General features: G+C 46.7%; 1 protein-coding gene across 1 annotated transcript in view; it reads left to right on the top strand.

Annotated features, from left to right (window-relative positions):
- mgat4a (alpha-1,3-mannosyl-glycoprotein 4-beta-N-acetylglucosaminyltransferase A) overlaps positions 1–16,702 on the top strand; it is a 39,861-nt gene that overhangs the window by 19,292 nt on the left and 3,867 nt on the right. The window contains exons 3-13 of the mRNA XM_012837231.3: positions 385–552; positions 881–1,021; positions 6,079–6,212; positions 9,095–9,141; positions 9,273–9,386; positions 11,655–11,730; positions 12,743–12,857; positions 13,162–13,292; positions 14,011–14,118; positions 15,045–15,238; positions 16,179–16,257. Coding sequence (XP_012692685.1) covers positions 385–552; positions 881–1,021; positions 6,079–6,212; positions 9,095–9,141; positions 9,273–9,386; positions 11,655–11,730; positions 12,743–12,857; positions 13,162–13,292; positions 14,011–14,118; positions 15,045–15,238; positions 16,179–16,257 — 1,307 coding nt within the window. The remainder of the gene's footprint in view (positions 1–384; positions 553–880; positions 1,022–6,078; positions 6,213–9,094; positions 9,142–9,272; positions 9,387–11,654; positions 11,731–12,742; positions 12,858–13,161; positions 13,293–14,010; positions 14,119–15,044; positions 15,239–16,178; positions 16,258–16,702) is intronic.

Below are 16,702 nucleotides of genomic sequence, written 5' to 3'. Positions count from 1 at the left end.
AAAGCCACTGCCCCAGGAAAACTCCTGTTGGAGTACAAGTAGGAGTAATGTTGTTGCTGCATTCCTGCGTTGCGTGTTGGAGAGGTGCCCACAGTGAAGGGCTCAGGGCATGTTGGCGAGTCAGGAGATGATGCTAACTGATATGTAGCCGCCGCTCCACTGAGAGGGGGGTTTAGCAGCCCATAGAGGAGTGTAGGGCAGCACAGGGAAACTAATTAAGAGACGAAGATTGACCTTTTAAAATCTTGCTCACCAACTGCTATCCAAAAAACAAAATGGAGGAAGAAATTGAAGGGAAAATAAAATGTGTCTCTCTCTCTCTCTCTCTCTCCTCTCTATCTACCCCCCTCCTTCCTTTACCCCCGTCTGCTTCGCTCTGATCAGAGAAGTTAGTGGCGTACCAGCGGGAGTTCCATGCTCTGCGGGAGCGGCTGCGTGTGGCGGAGCAGCGCACCCTGCAGCGCTCCTCCGAGCTCAACAACATTCTGGAGCAGTTCAGACGCGCCATCGCTGAGACCAATGGCAGTAAGGACGCCCTCGCCAACTTCTCAGGTTTGCACAGACACACAGACACACCACACACGCGTGTTCATGCTCACACACATACATATCTTAACATGCAATGCACACACACACACACACACACACACACACACACACTGGTTTACTGGTGAACTGGTGAACTGAGTAACACATTTAGACCCTCACATAACCTTTTATATGTGGCAGTAAATTCAGTTAGGATTGCATCCACCAAACCTGCCCCTGCTTATTGAATGTGCAGGTGATGCAGAGTGGCCCTGCCATGTATGTTGTGATGTGATGGCAGGGGTGCTTTGATAGAGGTGTTTTGTTATAGTGAAATTGCCTGCCCCTCTAGATGAGACTCAGAAGCTGCTTAAGGAGCTGTCCAACAGGAAACCTCTGCAGGTGCCAAACATCTACCACCACATGCCCCACCTGCTCAACAATGAGGGCAGCCTGCACCCTGCTGTCCAGGTGGGCCAGGGACGCACGGGAGGTGAGTTTCTCTCAAGACCCCCCCCCCAAAAAAAGTTGTTGTCTTTCACTGTCCGCCTCACACTCTCTCATTCACTCGCCACTGCTCTCTCTACTCACTGTACACATTCATAAGTATGATCATAAACTGAGTTGAGTTGGCAGGTCATCATGTACCAGTGCTGATGTACCAGTGCTGCACAAAGGATTTTTTTCCACGTTCCCAATAGAACTGTCCTTGTTTTTGACTACTTTCGCCTGCCAAGAGTGGCACAGTTCACAGATTACCAGATGGTGTGATCAGGTTTTTTCCCGTCCCCTCCACACAGTACACATCAGACCTCATTGAAGACTTAGCTTTGTGGTTTTGTCAGCCTCCTTAGTCTAGCACAAGGTAGATACTGAGAATATAATGAGTAACAAAAACAGGGTGACCACACAAAGAGAGACCGCCCAATTATAGCCTTGTCATTCCCTCAAGGAGGGAAGGAGTGTCATGTCACACAGGTTCTTGTTTGCCTCACACACAGGTAGACTAACAAGCATGCAGAGAGTCAATTATCTACAGCCAGACTCACACACAGACAGGCACAGATTAGTTCACAGATAGTGGGATAAACACCCATATTCAGACTACCAGGCAGACTTCGATCAGTATCATTTACTGTCATTATTATTTACTGCAGCTAGCATCTCGCTTTACAAGTTGAGCTGTAGTACTGCCTGTATTACTCATAGCATCTTCTATCCTGGTGCATTGGTAGATTCTTATCCTTGTTCATTGGGTGTGCAGGCAGGACCAGACTCAGGGTCAGCCCGCTTCACGCTTAGCTGTGTTAGAGCGGGGGGGGCAGGCATGTTTGTCTGGGTCTGGGGCTCCACAGCCTATTGTCTGTCCCCCCTCTCTCACTGCATACCACAGGCTGCAAGATCGGGTTCACCTAAGAGGATTAAACCCCCTCCAGGACAGGGTGGTGTGTGTGTGTGTGTGTGTGTGTGTGTGAGAGGGGTGGGAGCATTCAGGAGGCAAAAAGAATAACAGAGCTGGGGGCAGGGAACACCAGCACTCTTCTGTGTGCGTCACAGAATTCCCCTTTGTGTCACCCCAACGGCCATCCCACCAGCCCACATCCTGGAGGTAAGCATATATGGCAGGTGATTGCTCCTCAGAAGACAAAGGCAAAGGGGCGTGGATGAAATGTCTAGATGATGGCAAGAATGTTCCCAGCATGACAGGATTGCATGTATCCCTTTACCCCATTGGCCTACTCTCTAGAAAGCCCTCAATTGTTGCGGGACCTATTCTTGTGTGTGTTTATTGGCGGTGGAACAGTGGCCCCTTGCGCCACTGACATCCAATCCACATGTGAATAACAACACACACATGCGATTTCTTAGTAATGGAATGTTGTTTTCTCCTCCCAAGAACTACCCCAGAGAGGGTTATATATAGCTGGTAACGCACTGTGTTGTATCGGTGCTGCTGTAGATCTCCTCTCAGCGAAGGGCGCTCATGTATTCGATGCCTTTGATCTCCAGCGAGCTGTGGCAGAGCCTCCTCGCAGGGTCGTGTCTCCTCCGCAGCTGCGTCAGTCATGTGGCATCGAGATGCGAGGGATCCTTTATTGGCTCGCGTCTGAGGAGGGAGGTGTGGTGGATGGGGGGGCTATTTTTAGATTCTCAAAATTGGGACATCTGCTTTCGTCCAGCACCCCTGAGACACAGAATCCCACGTCCTCAGGGCAAGACGCGACGCTACGCACCCACACGCTCTCGGGAAAATGTGTGCCCCGACGCATGCACACACATGCACGCACGCACACACATACACGTACTTACACATTTACGCACACACACACACACACACACACCTTCACAGCCTGAGGGATGAGAGATGAGATGTGAAGCAGACACCGAAAAGATGGAAAAGAACACCGCTGTGCACACAGTACAACCAGGAGAGATGGCAATTTTAAAGTGTGCACTATTTGTCTCTGTGTGTGTCTGCTTCAACTCAGTAAGCATGGCTCTTTGGAGTCCCAAGCTGTGAATGTTCTCTCTCTTCACTTGTTCTCTCACTCATTATATATCTTCTGTGAAGCTGAAAGACTTTGTGTCCCATCTCCTGAGCACCTTTCCCAGCACTTCCCTCTGCTGTGAGGTGGAGAGATGAGAGTATTGGGAGCTGGAGGCTGTTAAGATTCTCTCACATCTCTCACCTCGATTTCTTTCTCTCTCATATCATACTATCAGAAGGCCTGCAGGTCACACACTCTCCTGTCTTTATGGAAAAGAGAGAAGAGAGGGATTGGGGTGGTTCAGACTTTTTCTTTTATTCCCTTTCCACGATCCTTTCATCCTTCAGCCTACTTAGCTCACTCTCTCTCTCTCTCTCTCTCTGTGTGTGGGAGGTGGAAATTTGAAGACATTTTGTAAGTTTGGGATCATTGCTCAGGCATGACCATGTTTCCACTTGGCTCTTTCACACACAAAAACACCCTCTCAACCTCCTACCTCCAAACACACACAAACCCACACCCACATGTGTGGTACAGTGGTACAGGAGGTAAAGAAGTCGTTTAGTAATCAGAAGGTTGCTAGTTCGATTCCCTGTCGAAGTGTCCTTGAGCAAGGCACTGAACCCCTAATTGCTCCTGATGTGCAGTGTGCCATCAGTGTAAATGTAAAATGTGTATACATTGTAAGTCGCACATATGTAAGTCGCTTTGGATAAAAGCGTCTGCTAAATGACTAAATGAAATGTAAATGTAAATGTAAAGCAAGCTTACAAACTCCACATGTATTCATATACACAGTTCTGCTTAAGTGATGAAAGCCCTTTCCAGAACCTGAAGTACAAACGGGATTCCCGCCCTCGTTAGCGAAAAAAAAAATCTTTCACTGTTGCCTTCCAACAATAATGTGTGACCGGTTTAAAAAAAACAAATCAAAGAAACTAGAAGGGAAAGTGAAACTAAATTTGTGGAGGCGCACCATGAGTCGGACCCGCTCTGAAATGTAATGGGTTATTCCATAGCTCATGCTACACCTTTTTGTGTAATCCTGCTTACAGACAGACAAACTAACTAACTAACAAACAAACTGCACCTAAAACCTTGGCGGAGGTAATAATGAAAGCAGTTGGAGTATTTATAGTCAAAGATTTGCAGCCCTATTCAGTAGTTACTGACGTTGGTTTATGTCACCTGATGGAAAAATGCACCGTTTTACAATGTCCCCTCACACACACATCAGCAGTGAAGCTCTGTAAAACATTAGAGAGAAAGAGAAAATGAAAAAGGGAAAACAGAGAGAAAATGAATTGACTCAGACACCCTAGCTAGCTCTCTCCACTGATAGTTGGACCTCCAGAGCAAGTGAAAGCTACCTCACTGTAGTAAAGACAGAAACCTGGCCTTATTAGTCATGCTGGCATTTTTCTGAATAGAAAGTCTTACTTGTTAAAATTATTCTTAAAAATAAAGATACCAAAACCGTACCGTGACCTAAAAACGTGATGTATATCTCCTCAGGGCCTGCTTCACTAATTGTGGGTGCCAAAGTCAAAGTGTTTATTATCGCATACACCAAATTGCTTCAGCGCAGCGAAATTCTTACGACTTGGCAGCCAACATCTACGCAGTAGACGGCATACAACAGGTAACAAAAATAACATATACCAAAAATAACATATAACACTATAACAAGTAACAACAGTTTGAAATACAAGAAGGGCAGTTTCCAGGGTGGGGAATATTTGTATGAGTGTGAAGTACAAGGTGATGGCGACTGTCCAGTGTTGCTGATTAAGAAACCATACAGCCTGGGGGTAAAAACTGTTTGTGAGTCTGGTAGTCCGTGCTCGGATGCTTCGGTAGCGTCTACCAGACAGCAGCAGTGTGAATAGTCCATAGCCTGGGTGGCTGTGGTCCTTGACAATGTTCCGTGCTTTTCTCAGGCATCTATTGTTGTAGATGCCCTGCACGGAAGGGAGATGGCCACCGATGATACGCTCCGCTGTCTTCACCACCCTCTGCAGGCTCTACTGCCAGCTTTTGTTGTGTGTGATGTAAACAAGACAAATGAGGAAATGTGTGTGTGTGTGTGTGTGTGTGTGTGGAAAAAAAGAAGCATGTCTTGGACACAGACACACACACCCCAACCCTTGAGGAAAAGGGATCTCTGGCTCCATGGACTCTCAGTGGGAGAGATGGGCTGATATTTTGTGTGGGGAGGAAGCCTATCCTTAGCTGACCCGCTGTAAGGATACAGCCTTGCCCCTCTCTGGGGCCAGCCCAAGGCTTTTCCTCGGTCTTCAGCAGTGGTGAATAGCCTCGGTCCTCAGCACTGGTGTATAGCCTCGGCGCTCAGCATTGGTGAATAGCCTCGGTCTTCAGCAGTGGTGAATAGCCTTGGTCTTCAGCAGTGGTGAATAGCCTCGGCCTTCTATTTCCATTAGGAGTTGTAATACCGGGGACATTCAGAAACAGCAACTCTAGAAACCTCTAAATAGCACTTAGCAGTGGTCACACGACTAAACTAAAAAGAAATTAAAATGACATTTAAACATGTCTTGCCATGAAATTGTTGGAAGCAGTGATAGTTCTTTTTTACATATACAAGCAAAGTCATTTCCATTACCCTGCCCCACTCCAGGACCGAAGTGAGGTTGTTTGAGGCTGGACCGGGGGGGGGGGGTTACCCCACAGTAGAAATGTGCCATCACTTTCCCTTCCTTTTTCTCACTTTCCTCCTCTCTCCTTTCTCCTGACTTTGTCTCGTCTTTAAGCAAGTCTTATCGGCCGTCTCTGTTGGCGCAGTTCGAGCCTTTGCCTCATTGTGTCTCTCTGACTCTGTTTACCCTCCACCTGCTCCTCTGGGGCCACCTGTCTGAATGCCTCTTTATGACCACATGAGACCACATGACACTCGTTTACAGGCCCAGACAAAGCAGCTGGACGTGCGGGTCTCAGGTGGTCCCAGTCTTTGTTTTTGTGTCAGCGTTTTTTAATAGGCGGAGGAGTTGTTTTTAAAGACAGTGGGTTGATTGCGTGTGTTCTTACCTCTCTGGGTGTCCAGTGTCCATGGTGATGGGGATTCCCACGGTGAAGAGGAAGGTGAAGTCGTACCTGGCAGAGACCCTGCGCTCGCTGGTGGACAAGTTGTCGCCCGAGGAGAAGCTGGACTGTGTCATCATTGTCTTCGTGGGAGAGGTGAGTGATGGGTAATTAAGGCTGTGTGTGTGTGTGTGTGTGTGTGTGTGTGTGTGTGTGTGTGTGTGTGTGTGTGTGTGGTGTGCGAATGAGATTATTTGCTGTGAGTGTGTGTGTGTGTGTGTGTTTACCACCTTAAGCAGTCTACAAAGCTTCAAGCCTTTTCTGTTGAAGCTGAATAAATATTTGAGCCACGCTTTGCAAATGATACACAGGCATGCGTGCCCTTGCTTTCTCAATCTCAGTTTTGCTCTCAATATCTCGCTCTCTCTAACACACACACACACACATGCGTGTCAAACAGAGAGAGTGTCAAACATACAGTACTGTGCAAAAGTTTTAGGCAGGTGTGAAAAAATGCTCTAAACTAAGAATGCTTTCAAAAATGGAAGTGTTAACAGTTTATTTTCATCAATTCTTCATCAATTAACAAAATGCAGTGAATGAAAAGAAGAGAAATCTAAATTAAATCAATATTTGGTGTGACCACCCTTTCACTTCAAAATAGCATCAATTCTTCCAGATACACTTGCACTAGTTTTTGAAGGAACTCTGCTGGTAAGTTGTTCCAAACATCTTGGAGAACTAACCACAGATCTTCTGTGGATATAGGCTTCCTCAAATCCTTCTGTCTCTTCATGTAATCCCAGACAGACTCGATGATGTTGAGATCAGGGGTCTGTGGGGGCCATACCATCACTTCCAGGACTTTCTGTTCTTCTTTACGCTGAAGATAGTTCTTAATGACATTGGCTGTATGTTTGGGGTTGTTGTACTGCTGCAGAATACATTTGGTGCCAATCATACGCCTCCCTGATGGTATTGCATGATGGATAAGTATCTGCCTGTATTTCTCAGCATTGAGGACACCATTAATCCTGACCAAATTTCCAACTCCACTTGCAGAAATGCAGCCCCAAACTTGCAAGGAACCTCCACCATGCTTCACTGTTGCCTGCAGATACTCATTATTGTACCGCCTTCTTCTACAGCCAAATATTTCTAATTTTGACTCATCAGTCCAGAGCACCTGCTGCCATGTTTCTGTATCCCAGTTTCTATGTTTTCGTGCTTAGTTGAGTCACTTGGCCTTGTTTCCATGTCAGGGTAGAGCTTTTTGGCTGCAACTCTTCCATGAAGACCACTTCTGGCCAGACTTCTCCGGACAGTAGATGTGTGTACCTGGGTACCACTGGTTTCTGCCAGGTCTGAGCTGATGACACTGCTTGACATCTTCCGATTTCGAAGGGAAATAAGCTTGATGTGCTTTTCATCAGCTGCATTAAGTTTCCTTGGCCGACCACTGCGTCTACGATCCTCAACGTTGCCCGTTTTTTTGTGCTTCTTCAAAAGAGCTTGAACAGCACATCTGGAAACCCCTGTCTGCTTTGAAATCTTTGTCTGGGAGAGACCTTGCTGATGCAGTATAACTACATTGTGTCTTGTTGCTGTGCTCAGTCTTGCCATGTATGACCTTTGACATGAAACTGTCTTCCACAACCTCACCTTGGTAGCAGAGTGTGGCTGTTCCTCACCCAGTTTTAGGCCTCCTACACAGCTGTTTCTGTCTCAGTTACTGACTGTGTTTCAACCTACATGTGAAATTGATGATCATTAGCACCTGTCTGGTATAATTGGTTGATCCTACACCGCACTATAATCATATAAAATCCCTGTCTTTGTGCAAGTGTACCAATACGAATTGATGCTAGTTTGAAGGCAAAGGGTTGTGACACCAAATATTGATTTGATTTAAATGTTTCTTTTGTTCACTGACTTTGCATTTTGTAAATTGATAAAAATAAACATTTATTGTTTATATTTTTCAAAGCATTCTTAGTTTACAGCCTTTTTTCACACCTGCCTAAAACTTTTGCACAGCAGTGTATGTTAAACTAACATTACCCACACTGGAGAGCCCTGGCTCCACTGTTGGAGGGTGAAAGTGGGTCAGGGGCTCCTTGTTCGTCTTCTCCCCACTCAGAGGGGGGTCTGTTCAGGCCCCTCGCTCACTTGCTCAGCCTGGAGGGCCCACTCCTTTTATACGCTTCTCAGGAATCCAAGGTCACGGAGCAGCGAGGACCAGAAATGCATTTTAATCCTCCTTTTATCTCGCTTTCCCTCTGCCCTCGTCCTCCTCCTCCTCCTCCACTCTCCTCACTCAGACTCTCATCTACTCACTTATGCCCTCATTCTCTCAGTTGTTCCCTTTTGGCCTGTGGGCCAAAGGAAAATATGTACAGCCTCTTCTTTGAGATGGAGAGAGAGAGTAAGGGAAAAGAGAAAGAGAACATACAGAGAATGAGGGGGGGTGGGGGTGGGAGAGAGAGATGAAAATTGTAATTTATGCCAAAAGGGCTAAAAAAAGACTGAACAAAACCTTCACACGTATTTCCTGTATGATCTGTTTAATTCTGTTTTCTTGTTTCTGTGTACTTCATTGGCATGCTTTCCTTGTATCTGATTGGCCAGCTCATGTTTTTCCCTTGGTTAATCTTTGGTTGTCTGGGTAAGAGGGCAAGGGTCGGCTCGAGTTGTGGAAACGGCCCTCACCGCATCTAAGCAGCCCAACCCGGAGAACTTCACTCTGGCCTTGGGTTCCCAGGGTTCCCAACCAGTTTATGGTTAAAAGGCCATTCAGCCACCCAGCCCAGCGTGGGACTGAAGGCCTACTTTTTCATCCCCCTATTTGTTTTTATTTGTTTATGTTATTTTTATGTTATGTTATTTATTTTCTTGTGAATCACATTCCTTATCAGACAGTCAGTGCAGATACACCAGAATAGGCTCTTGGTTTTGTGTGTGGAGCGTGTGCGTGTGTTTGGTTATGTTTGTGTGTACCCTTGATAAATGTATGTTCTTCTGTTCTCTTCCTCCTTTAGATGGACATCGATTATGTACACAGTGTGGTCACCGGCCTCGAGAAAGAGTGAGTGATGTCACTTCCCCTTTTGTGTTCTCATTTTCCATCTCATCGTGATCCCACCTATTAATAGCAAACTGAATTGTTAAGATCTGATCTGTCTCCTGATTGGTCCCAAATGTCCCGGCTTGTCACAGGTTTGCAACGGAGTTGAACTCAGGCCTTCTAGAGGTCATCTCCCCTCCTGCCAGCTACTACCCCGACTTCAACAACCTCAAGGAGACCTTTGGTGACTCCAAGGAGAGAGTCAGGTGATGACACAGACACGCACAGACACACAGATTTTACGAGCAAGCAAGGGGACTCGTGAATTTGAGGAGTAGTAACCTGCACTAAAATGTGGAAATGGATCCTTGCATGCAAAGGAATGCAAATTGCATGCAAAGACATAAAAAAATGTAGAATGTGTTGTGGAACTGTTGTTGTGCTGGGTGTTTTTCCTTGTCAACTGCAAAAACCAAAAAAGAAAATCTTTTGCTTGCGAGAGAAAGGGGGAAAAAAATGTAGTACTCAGTATTCTGCAGGCACTTCCAAAGTGAGCTCAAGGTCGTGATTACCAACCCCCTGTTGCCCTCCCTCCTTATACACACAAGCATGCACACACACACACACACACACACACACACTTGCACACAGACTGACTATCATCTGGATAAGCCCTCTGTTTCTCCCCTGCCATCCCTCAGATGAAGACACACTGGCTTTTTCTCTGCCGTCACTTTCTCCCCCTCTCTTTCTCTCCCCCTCTCTTTCTCTCCACTCGCTTGGCCTCCCACTAAATCTCTTTCATCCTCTCTCATCCTCTCTTCCTCTGTTAATTCCCTCTCTCTCTGTGTCTGCTTTCTTCTGATTCCCTGCTCTCTGTTTCCCCCTGTGCTCTTTCGCTCTCCCGCTCTCTCTGTCTCTTTCTCCCTCTTTCTCCCGCTCTCTCGCTTTCCCTCACCTACATGTGTCTCCCTTAGTCTCTCCCTTGAGAAATCAGTGTTTGGCCACTAAAACCTTTGATGTGTGTGTGTGTGTGTGTGTGTGTGTGTGTGTGTCTGGGTGTCTCCTAGAAAGCTTCTGTGGGTGTCGAACTGGCTGACATGTGGTGCTCTGTATATGTGTTGTGACAGAAGCTTTAGGTTTAGGCTGACAGACCGAAAATAATCAGATTGAGGGGGCTATGTGATCTGTGCTATTTCTCAGTTTCGTTAGGATGAGAATATTTATTCAGGGTCTGTCTCAACCCCCTGCTGTGGTGGTGGTGGTGGTGGTGGTGGTGGTATGATGAGAGTTGCTCTGTGAGTGTGTATGTGGCATAAACGCAGCTCATTATATTCAGTTAGGTGAGCTGATTTTGAGAATTTAAACCTCAGGTTATGCAGCAAATGACGTTTCCTGGTTGCTATGGTTGCCGAGTTGCTATACTAGTTAACTAGCTAGCTAGCCAAGAACACTTTTAAATAACCTTAAATGGTTTAAATGGCAACGTTCCATTTGCATGAAATGATAGCTTGTCTATCTGACATTACAGTTTCCTCAATGTATTATAATAGGAAAAGGTAGAAACCCTCAGGGTGCCAGTGCAGCTTCGGTGCTTGGCCCCCAGATACATGCGTTTTACATGCTTGGTCACACTCCCTGCCCGGTGGCTCTGTCTACAGCTTGTCCTTGACCAGCCCAAACCTTGATTGATTTGTTTGTAGTGTTTTGTTTGTTTGTTGTTTGTAGATTTGTTCTATATATGGTGGTGTAAATCTGAAAGCAATGCAAATAGGGGTCTGACTGCCACAGGTTTTCCTCAAGACACGCACGTGGCAACAATCTCTAGGGAGACAATGGGCCTCTGCTCCCTCCGAGGGCCACACCTAATTGTGCTCAATTATGTCAGTGCAGGTGTGCTTTTAGCAGTTACCCACAGGTAGTGACAACACTGAAGCTCCACCTGACAGTCAGGGCTTTCCTTACCATTTGACCTTCCCTAGCCTTCTGTTTTGAATGTTGAATGGGTGTGTCTGTGCAGCCCTTGCCATCATACTTCAGGTATTATGTGTGTGTGTGTGTGTGTGTGTGTGTGTGTGTGTGTGTGTGTGTGTGTGTGTGTGTGTGTGTGTGTGTGTGTGTGTGTGTGTGTGTGTGTGTGTGTGTGTGTGTGTGTGTGTGTGTGTGTGTGTGTGTGTGTGTGCATGCATGTGTATTTGCATGCATGTGAAGTCCCAACTCTCTTTTGCCACCTGTGCTTGTACTGTTTGTGTCGCTGTGGTTGCATCAGCCTCGCTTACACACCTGCTGCCTGTTCCAGCTGCCTGTTGACAGCAGCAGCAACAACAACAACAGCAGCAGCAGTGCCTCTGTTCACAACACAGCAGCCAAGTGGCACTGACAATCACCACACGCTCCCAACCCCCAGTCTACTCTTGCACCCGTGGGGACTCATTAATCTATCACTGATACTGGAAGGTTATCTAAATGCTTCTGTGTCCTTTTGTGTGGGCTTACAGTTTTCAAGTTGGTTCTCTGATTGTTTTGTTCCTCAGATGGCGGACCAAACAGAACCTGGACTACTCCTTCCTCATGATGTATGCTGTAAACAAAGGGGTCTATTACGTGCAGGTACATCATCTGCATGAAGCGTGAAGCAACTTCCTTTTACTGGATGCCTGCCTGCCATGTGGTCCTGGTTTGGCCTGAAGTACACTCACTCTTCCAGAACTTTCTCTCTCCCTCTCTCTCTCTGTTTTTCTGACTCGTTCTCTCAGTGTTTTTGTTTCTTTAACAAGAGGGTATATTCTGCTCCTGACTGTGTGTTGTTTCCATGGCAACATGGTCCCTGATGCTGAAGTGTGTATTTAAAAGAAAGGCAACACCCGCACACTATTCCGTGCGTTCATACAGGTTGTCATGGGAACAGAATTTTCAATATGCGTCTATGTTTTATATGAGGCTTTTGAAAGTCAAATCAAGTCTTCCTCTGCAAATTCACGATGAAAGCGCCTACTGTACCTAGACTTAATCTGTTGACTACCTGGTAGCACGGCCAGTTGTGCAAATGTATCATTTTTAAGGCGATCAGTTGTGCTAGGCATTTGTTGTATATGATTCCAGCAGTGCTACGCAAAGTGCATCCATGATATCATTATATTTCCGTCCTTGCTCTGTGCTTGTGTGTGTCATGTATGTATGATTATGTACTCATTGATAAAGAATAGCCCTTGATTAGTTACCATCATCACCATTTTCCCTCCATACGTGTGATTCATTTCATGCTTCTCATTGTCTCTCCCTCCCCCCTTTTTATTTTTTATTTCTCTCTGGCATCAATCCATTGAGTGTCTCCTGTTGTTTGTCTTCTCCATACAAGCCTTCTTTTCTTAGGAGAGGGGAAAGGTATTGCTCTCCTGTCATCATTGTTTGTAGGCTGGCTCATCATAGAAAACTAGAACAATAGGCAGAACCACAGCAGATGCCTTGTTTGTGTTTTTAACATTTGATAGAGACAGGATTGCAGGTGTGTTTGTGTGGTTGCATGCAGTTATGATCAACTTTGTGTGTGTGTGTGTGTTTGTGTGTCATCTCTTGCTTGTTTCTCTGACGCCTCTCCCCTCTCCTGACCTTTAACCTTCAGCTAGAGGATGACATAGTAGCCAAGCCCAACTACTTTGCCACCATGAAGAACTTTGCCCTACAGCTGGCTTCTGAGGACTGGATGATCCTGGAGTTCTCTCAGCTGGGCTTCATCGGTACGCTCCCTCGACGAGGCGCCCTCATTAACTTTAATAAGGGTTGCTACACAGGAGTCCCCTCCTGCGTGCCTGTGTATTTGTAGCTCTGTGTCACATTGTTGGTCTAATTCATAAAATTCAACCCAAGATGCTTTCCCGCTGATTAGTCTTGATGATTGAGTTGATAATCCTAAGCAGTATCATTTTCATGTTTTTCATCTCTCTCTCTTTCTTTCTCTCTCTCTTTCGTTCTTTCTTTCTCTCTCTCTTTCGTTCTTTCTTTCTCTCTCTCTTTCTTTCTCTCTCTCTTTCTTATACGCAGGTAAGATGTTCCAGGCTCCTGACTTAAATCTGATTGTGGAGTTCATCTTCATGTTCTATAAGGAGAAACCCATTGACTGGCTGCTGGACCACATCCTGTGGGTCAAAGTGTGCAACCCAGAGAAAGATGCAGTAGGTTTTCCCTGTGTGTGTGTGTGTGTGTGTGTGTGTGTGTGTGTGTGTGTGTGTGTGTGTGTGTGTGTGTGTGTGTGTGTGTGTGTGTGTGTGTGTGTGTGTGTGTGTGTGTGGTGTGTGTGTGTGTGTGTGTGTGTGTGTGTGTGTGTGTGTGTGTGTGTGTGTGTGTGTGTGTGTTGCGTCATTCCATCATATTGAGTTTGTGTGTTTTTACTTTGACATTCATGCATTTCGCCTGTCTGGATAGAGACAGGAAGGAAAGACTTTGCTCACCTTCATGATTATCTCGTCTCTCCCTGACTCTTTGCCCTTTTCTACCCTCTCCCTCTTTCATTTGTCTGTTTTTCGTCCTGTGAACAGCAAGATTGTCAGAGAAAACTATTCACACATCAGCACAGTGCTTGGAATTGAAGTGAAAGCTATTCCTGACCTTTTCACTTTACCTCTCCCTCCCTCCCTCTCTGTCTCTCTCTCTTTTTCTCTCTCTCTCTCTCTCTCTCCCCCTCTCATTCTCACATACACACTCATTCATTCATTCCTTCATCTCATCTCTGTGTCTCTGCCTCTGTCTCTCTGTTAAGTGCAGTAAATGGGTGAGGCTGGAACAGCTAATGCCATAATAAGTGCTGTGCCGTGTGATTATCACCATACCTCTCCATCTCCTTTTGTTTCCTGACCTCCTGTTTCCACCCCCTCCTCTCATCTGTCTCCTCAGAAACACTGCGAGCGGCAGAAGTCTGGGCTGCGTGTGCGCTTCAGGCCGTCGCTCTTCCAGCACGTCGGTCTGCACTCCTCCCTCGCTGGAAAGATTCAGAAGCTCACGGTAACACACTTGCACTCGCGCACACACACACACACACTCTCACTCTCTTCAGCTCTCTCTCTTACATTCGCTCACTCACTCTCCTTCTTTCGTTAATTCACTCACTCGCTCGTGCACTCTCTCTGTCTCTCACGCGCACACGCACACACGCACACACGCACACACGCACACACGCACACAGGCACACAGGCACACAGGCACACGCACACACACACAAACACATATACATATGTGTGTGTGTGTGCGTGTGCCTGTGTGTGTATATTATACACATACATACATACAGAGAAAGAGAGAATGTGTGTGTGTGTGTGTGTGTGTGTGTGTGTGTGTGTGTGTGTGTGTGTGTCACAATACTGGCAATGGAGTGCTATTGTGTAGCTTTACTACTGCAGAAGTGCTTACAGCTGTCTCCAAAACAGACTAACGAGACAAATTGAGCCCCCCATTGGAACCCAACCCCCCTGGCCGGCTGCTGTTCTGGTCAGCATTAACGGCAGCTGCGGTCACTGAAACGAGCCCAACTCCACAAATTCACACAATGGACACATTTCCTGTGGATTCTCCAAAAATGTCTTCCTGCCCCGTCACCCGTCTTTTTTTATTTCATCTGTCAGATACTGTTCCTGTCCCCGCTAGTCTGATGTGTCCCAGAACCTGTTTGCTGAGACTGCAGGGCCAGTGGTGTCGCTCTGTAGACGGCTAGATAATGGACTGGGAAAGTAGAGGCTAGACTGACATCTGCAGTGTTTGCCATAACACACACACACTTCCTCCCTCTGACTCATCTATCTGATCTCGCAAAAGACTCGTGGAGCACGGATTACCCGTTTCCTGTGCTGACAGCCAACTTCCTGTGTGGTGTGTTTGGCTGTGTGTGTGTGTGTGGCTGTGTGTGTGTGTGTGTGTGTGTGTGTGTGTATCAGGATAAGGACTTCCTGAAGCCGCTGCTACATAAGATCCACGTGAACCCGCCGGCCGAGGTGTCCACGTCTCTGAAAGTGTACCAGGGCCACACGCTGGAGAAGACATACATGGGCGAGGACTTCTTCTGGGCGATCAATCCTTCCGCCGGTGACTACGTGCTCTTCAAGTTCGACCGAGCCGTCAGCATTGAGAGGTCCACCACACCTATCCAATCACTCACACGCACGCACACACGCACGCACACACACACACACACACACACACCGACCGTCAGGCTTACACACCCACACACTCGTACAGAAACGAAAACTGAAACTCACAGAAGCCTCGCACAAATGCAACCACTCTCCTGTAAAAAGAGACGGTAGCAGCAGTGTCCTCATGGATGGCAGGTAGAGTGTGATGTCTGCTCCTACATGTAGTATGTAAGGATGGCGGCCCACTGTAGGCAAGAGTCAGAGCCCTGCAGAGAGTCTGGGAGAAGCGGAGAAGAGACCTTAAAGGTGCACATTTCCAATTCTCCACACTGCACTGCCTGTCCTCACCAGGGACTCGAGGCAGCTAATGATGGAGCTAAAATAAGAACCTCCAGCCTGCCTCCCACATCCACTAGAGAGAAAGAGAGAGGAGGAGAGTATAGGGAGAAAGGAGACAGGCAGGAAGACATGGCATGTTCTGACAAGAGCCGATGGCGGTCCCTTATCCGTGCTGTGACAAGGCTTCTGGAGCCTCTGTGTGTGTGTGTGTGTGTGTGTGTTTGAGACTGTGTGTGTGTGAGACTGTGTGTGTGTGTGTATTACTGTGAAGCTTGCCCTGTCCTCCGGAGGGTCTGGAGGGTTTAAATGTGTTAACGAGATAAGGTCTCGATCTACTGATGTGTGACTAGATTTAATTAGCGACTCAAGTGGAGGCTTGCTTAGCTCTTATCTATATGTGTGTGTGTTGGGTGTGAGTTGATTAGATACTGACATCTGAACATGGACATGAAAGTACCACATTTTCATGGGAGATGACATTTCACTTTGACTACCATTGTTATAGAATATAATGAACCTTTTAGTGATTTATGTGCCTGTGTAAGCATATTTATGATGTTGGGCCTGTGCATTCATGTGTGCTTTGTTGTCGTCTAGGTTCCTTTTCCGCAGCGGCAACCAAGAGCACCCCGGAGACAAGCTTGAGAACACCACAGTAGAGATCCTCCCTCTGATGGTAAGGAGCTGCTGTACAACCACTCTATACAGTTTCTGACCTAACTAAGGTTGGCTGTTGGATGTCCTCCCATGCTGCTCAAACTGAAGGTTCACAATGTTCAGTGATTTTGAGTGGCGATAAATTAGTCCCGTAAAGGTACCCCCTGTTTTGTTCTGCTTTGTTTTGTTGTGTGTGTGTGTGTGTGTGTGTGTGTGTGTGTGTGTGTGTGTGTGTGTGTGTGTGTGTGTGTGTGTGTGTGTGTGTGTGTGTGTGTGTGTGTGTGTGTGTGTGTGTGTGTGTGTGTGTGTGTGTGTGTGTGTGTGCACTGGGGGTGGGGGTGTAATGTGTAAATGTTTTTGGTCTTCAATGGTGATTTGTTGCAGCTCAACTTGCTGACTCTTCAGGTTAGGGTGTGTGTCATATGATGTCATTACTTACTGGAGTATACGGTCATCTCTGACTG

The sequence above is a fragment of the Clupea harengus genome, chromosome 2, assembly GCF_900700415.2.
Source record: "Clupea harengus chromosome 2, Ch_v2.0.2, whole genome shotgun sequence".
NCBI lineage: Eukaryota > Metazoa > Chordata > Actinopteri > Clupeiformes > Clupeidae > Clupea > Clupea harengus.
Note: the sequence above shows the minus strand (reverse complement) of the source record. Positions and strands in the feature narration are given on the sequence as shown.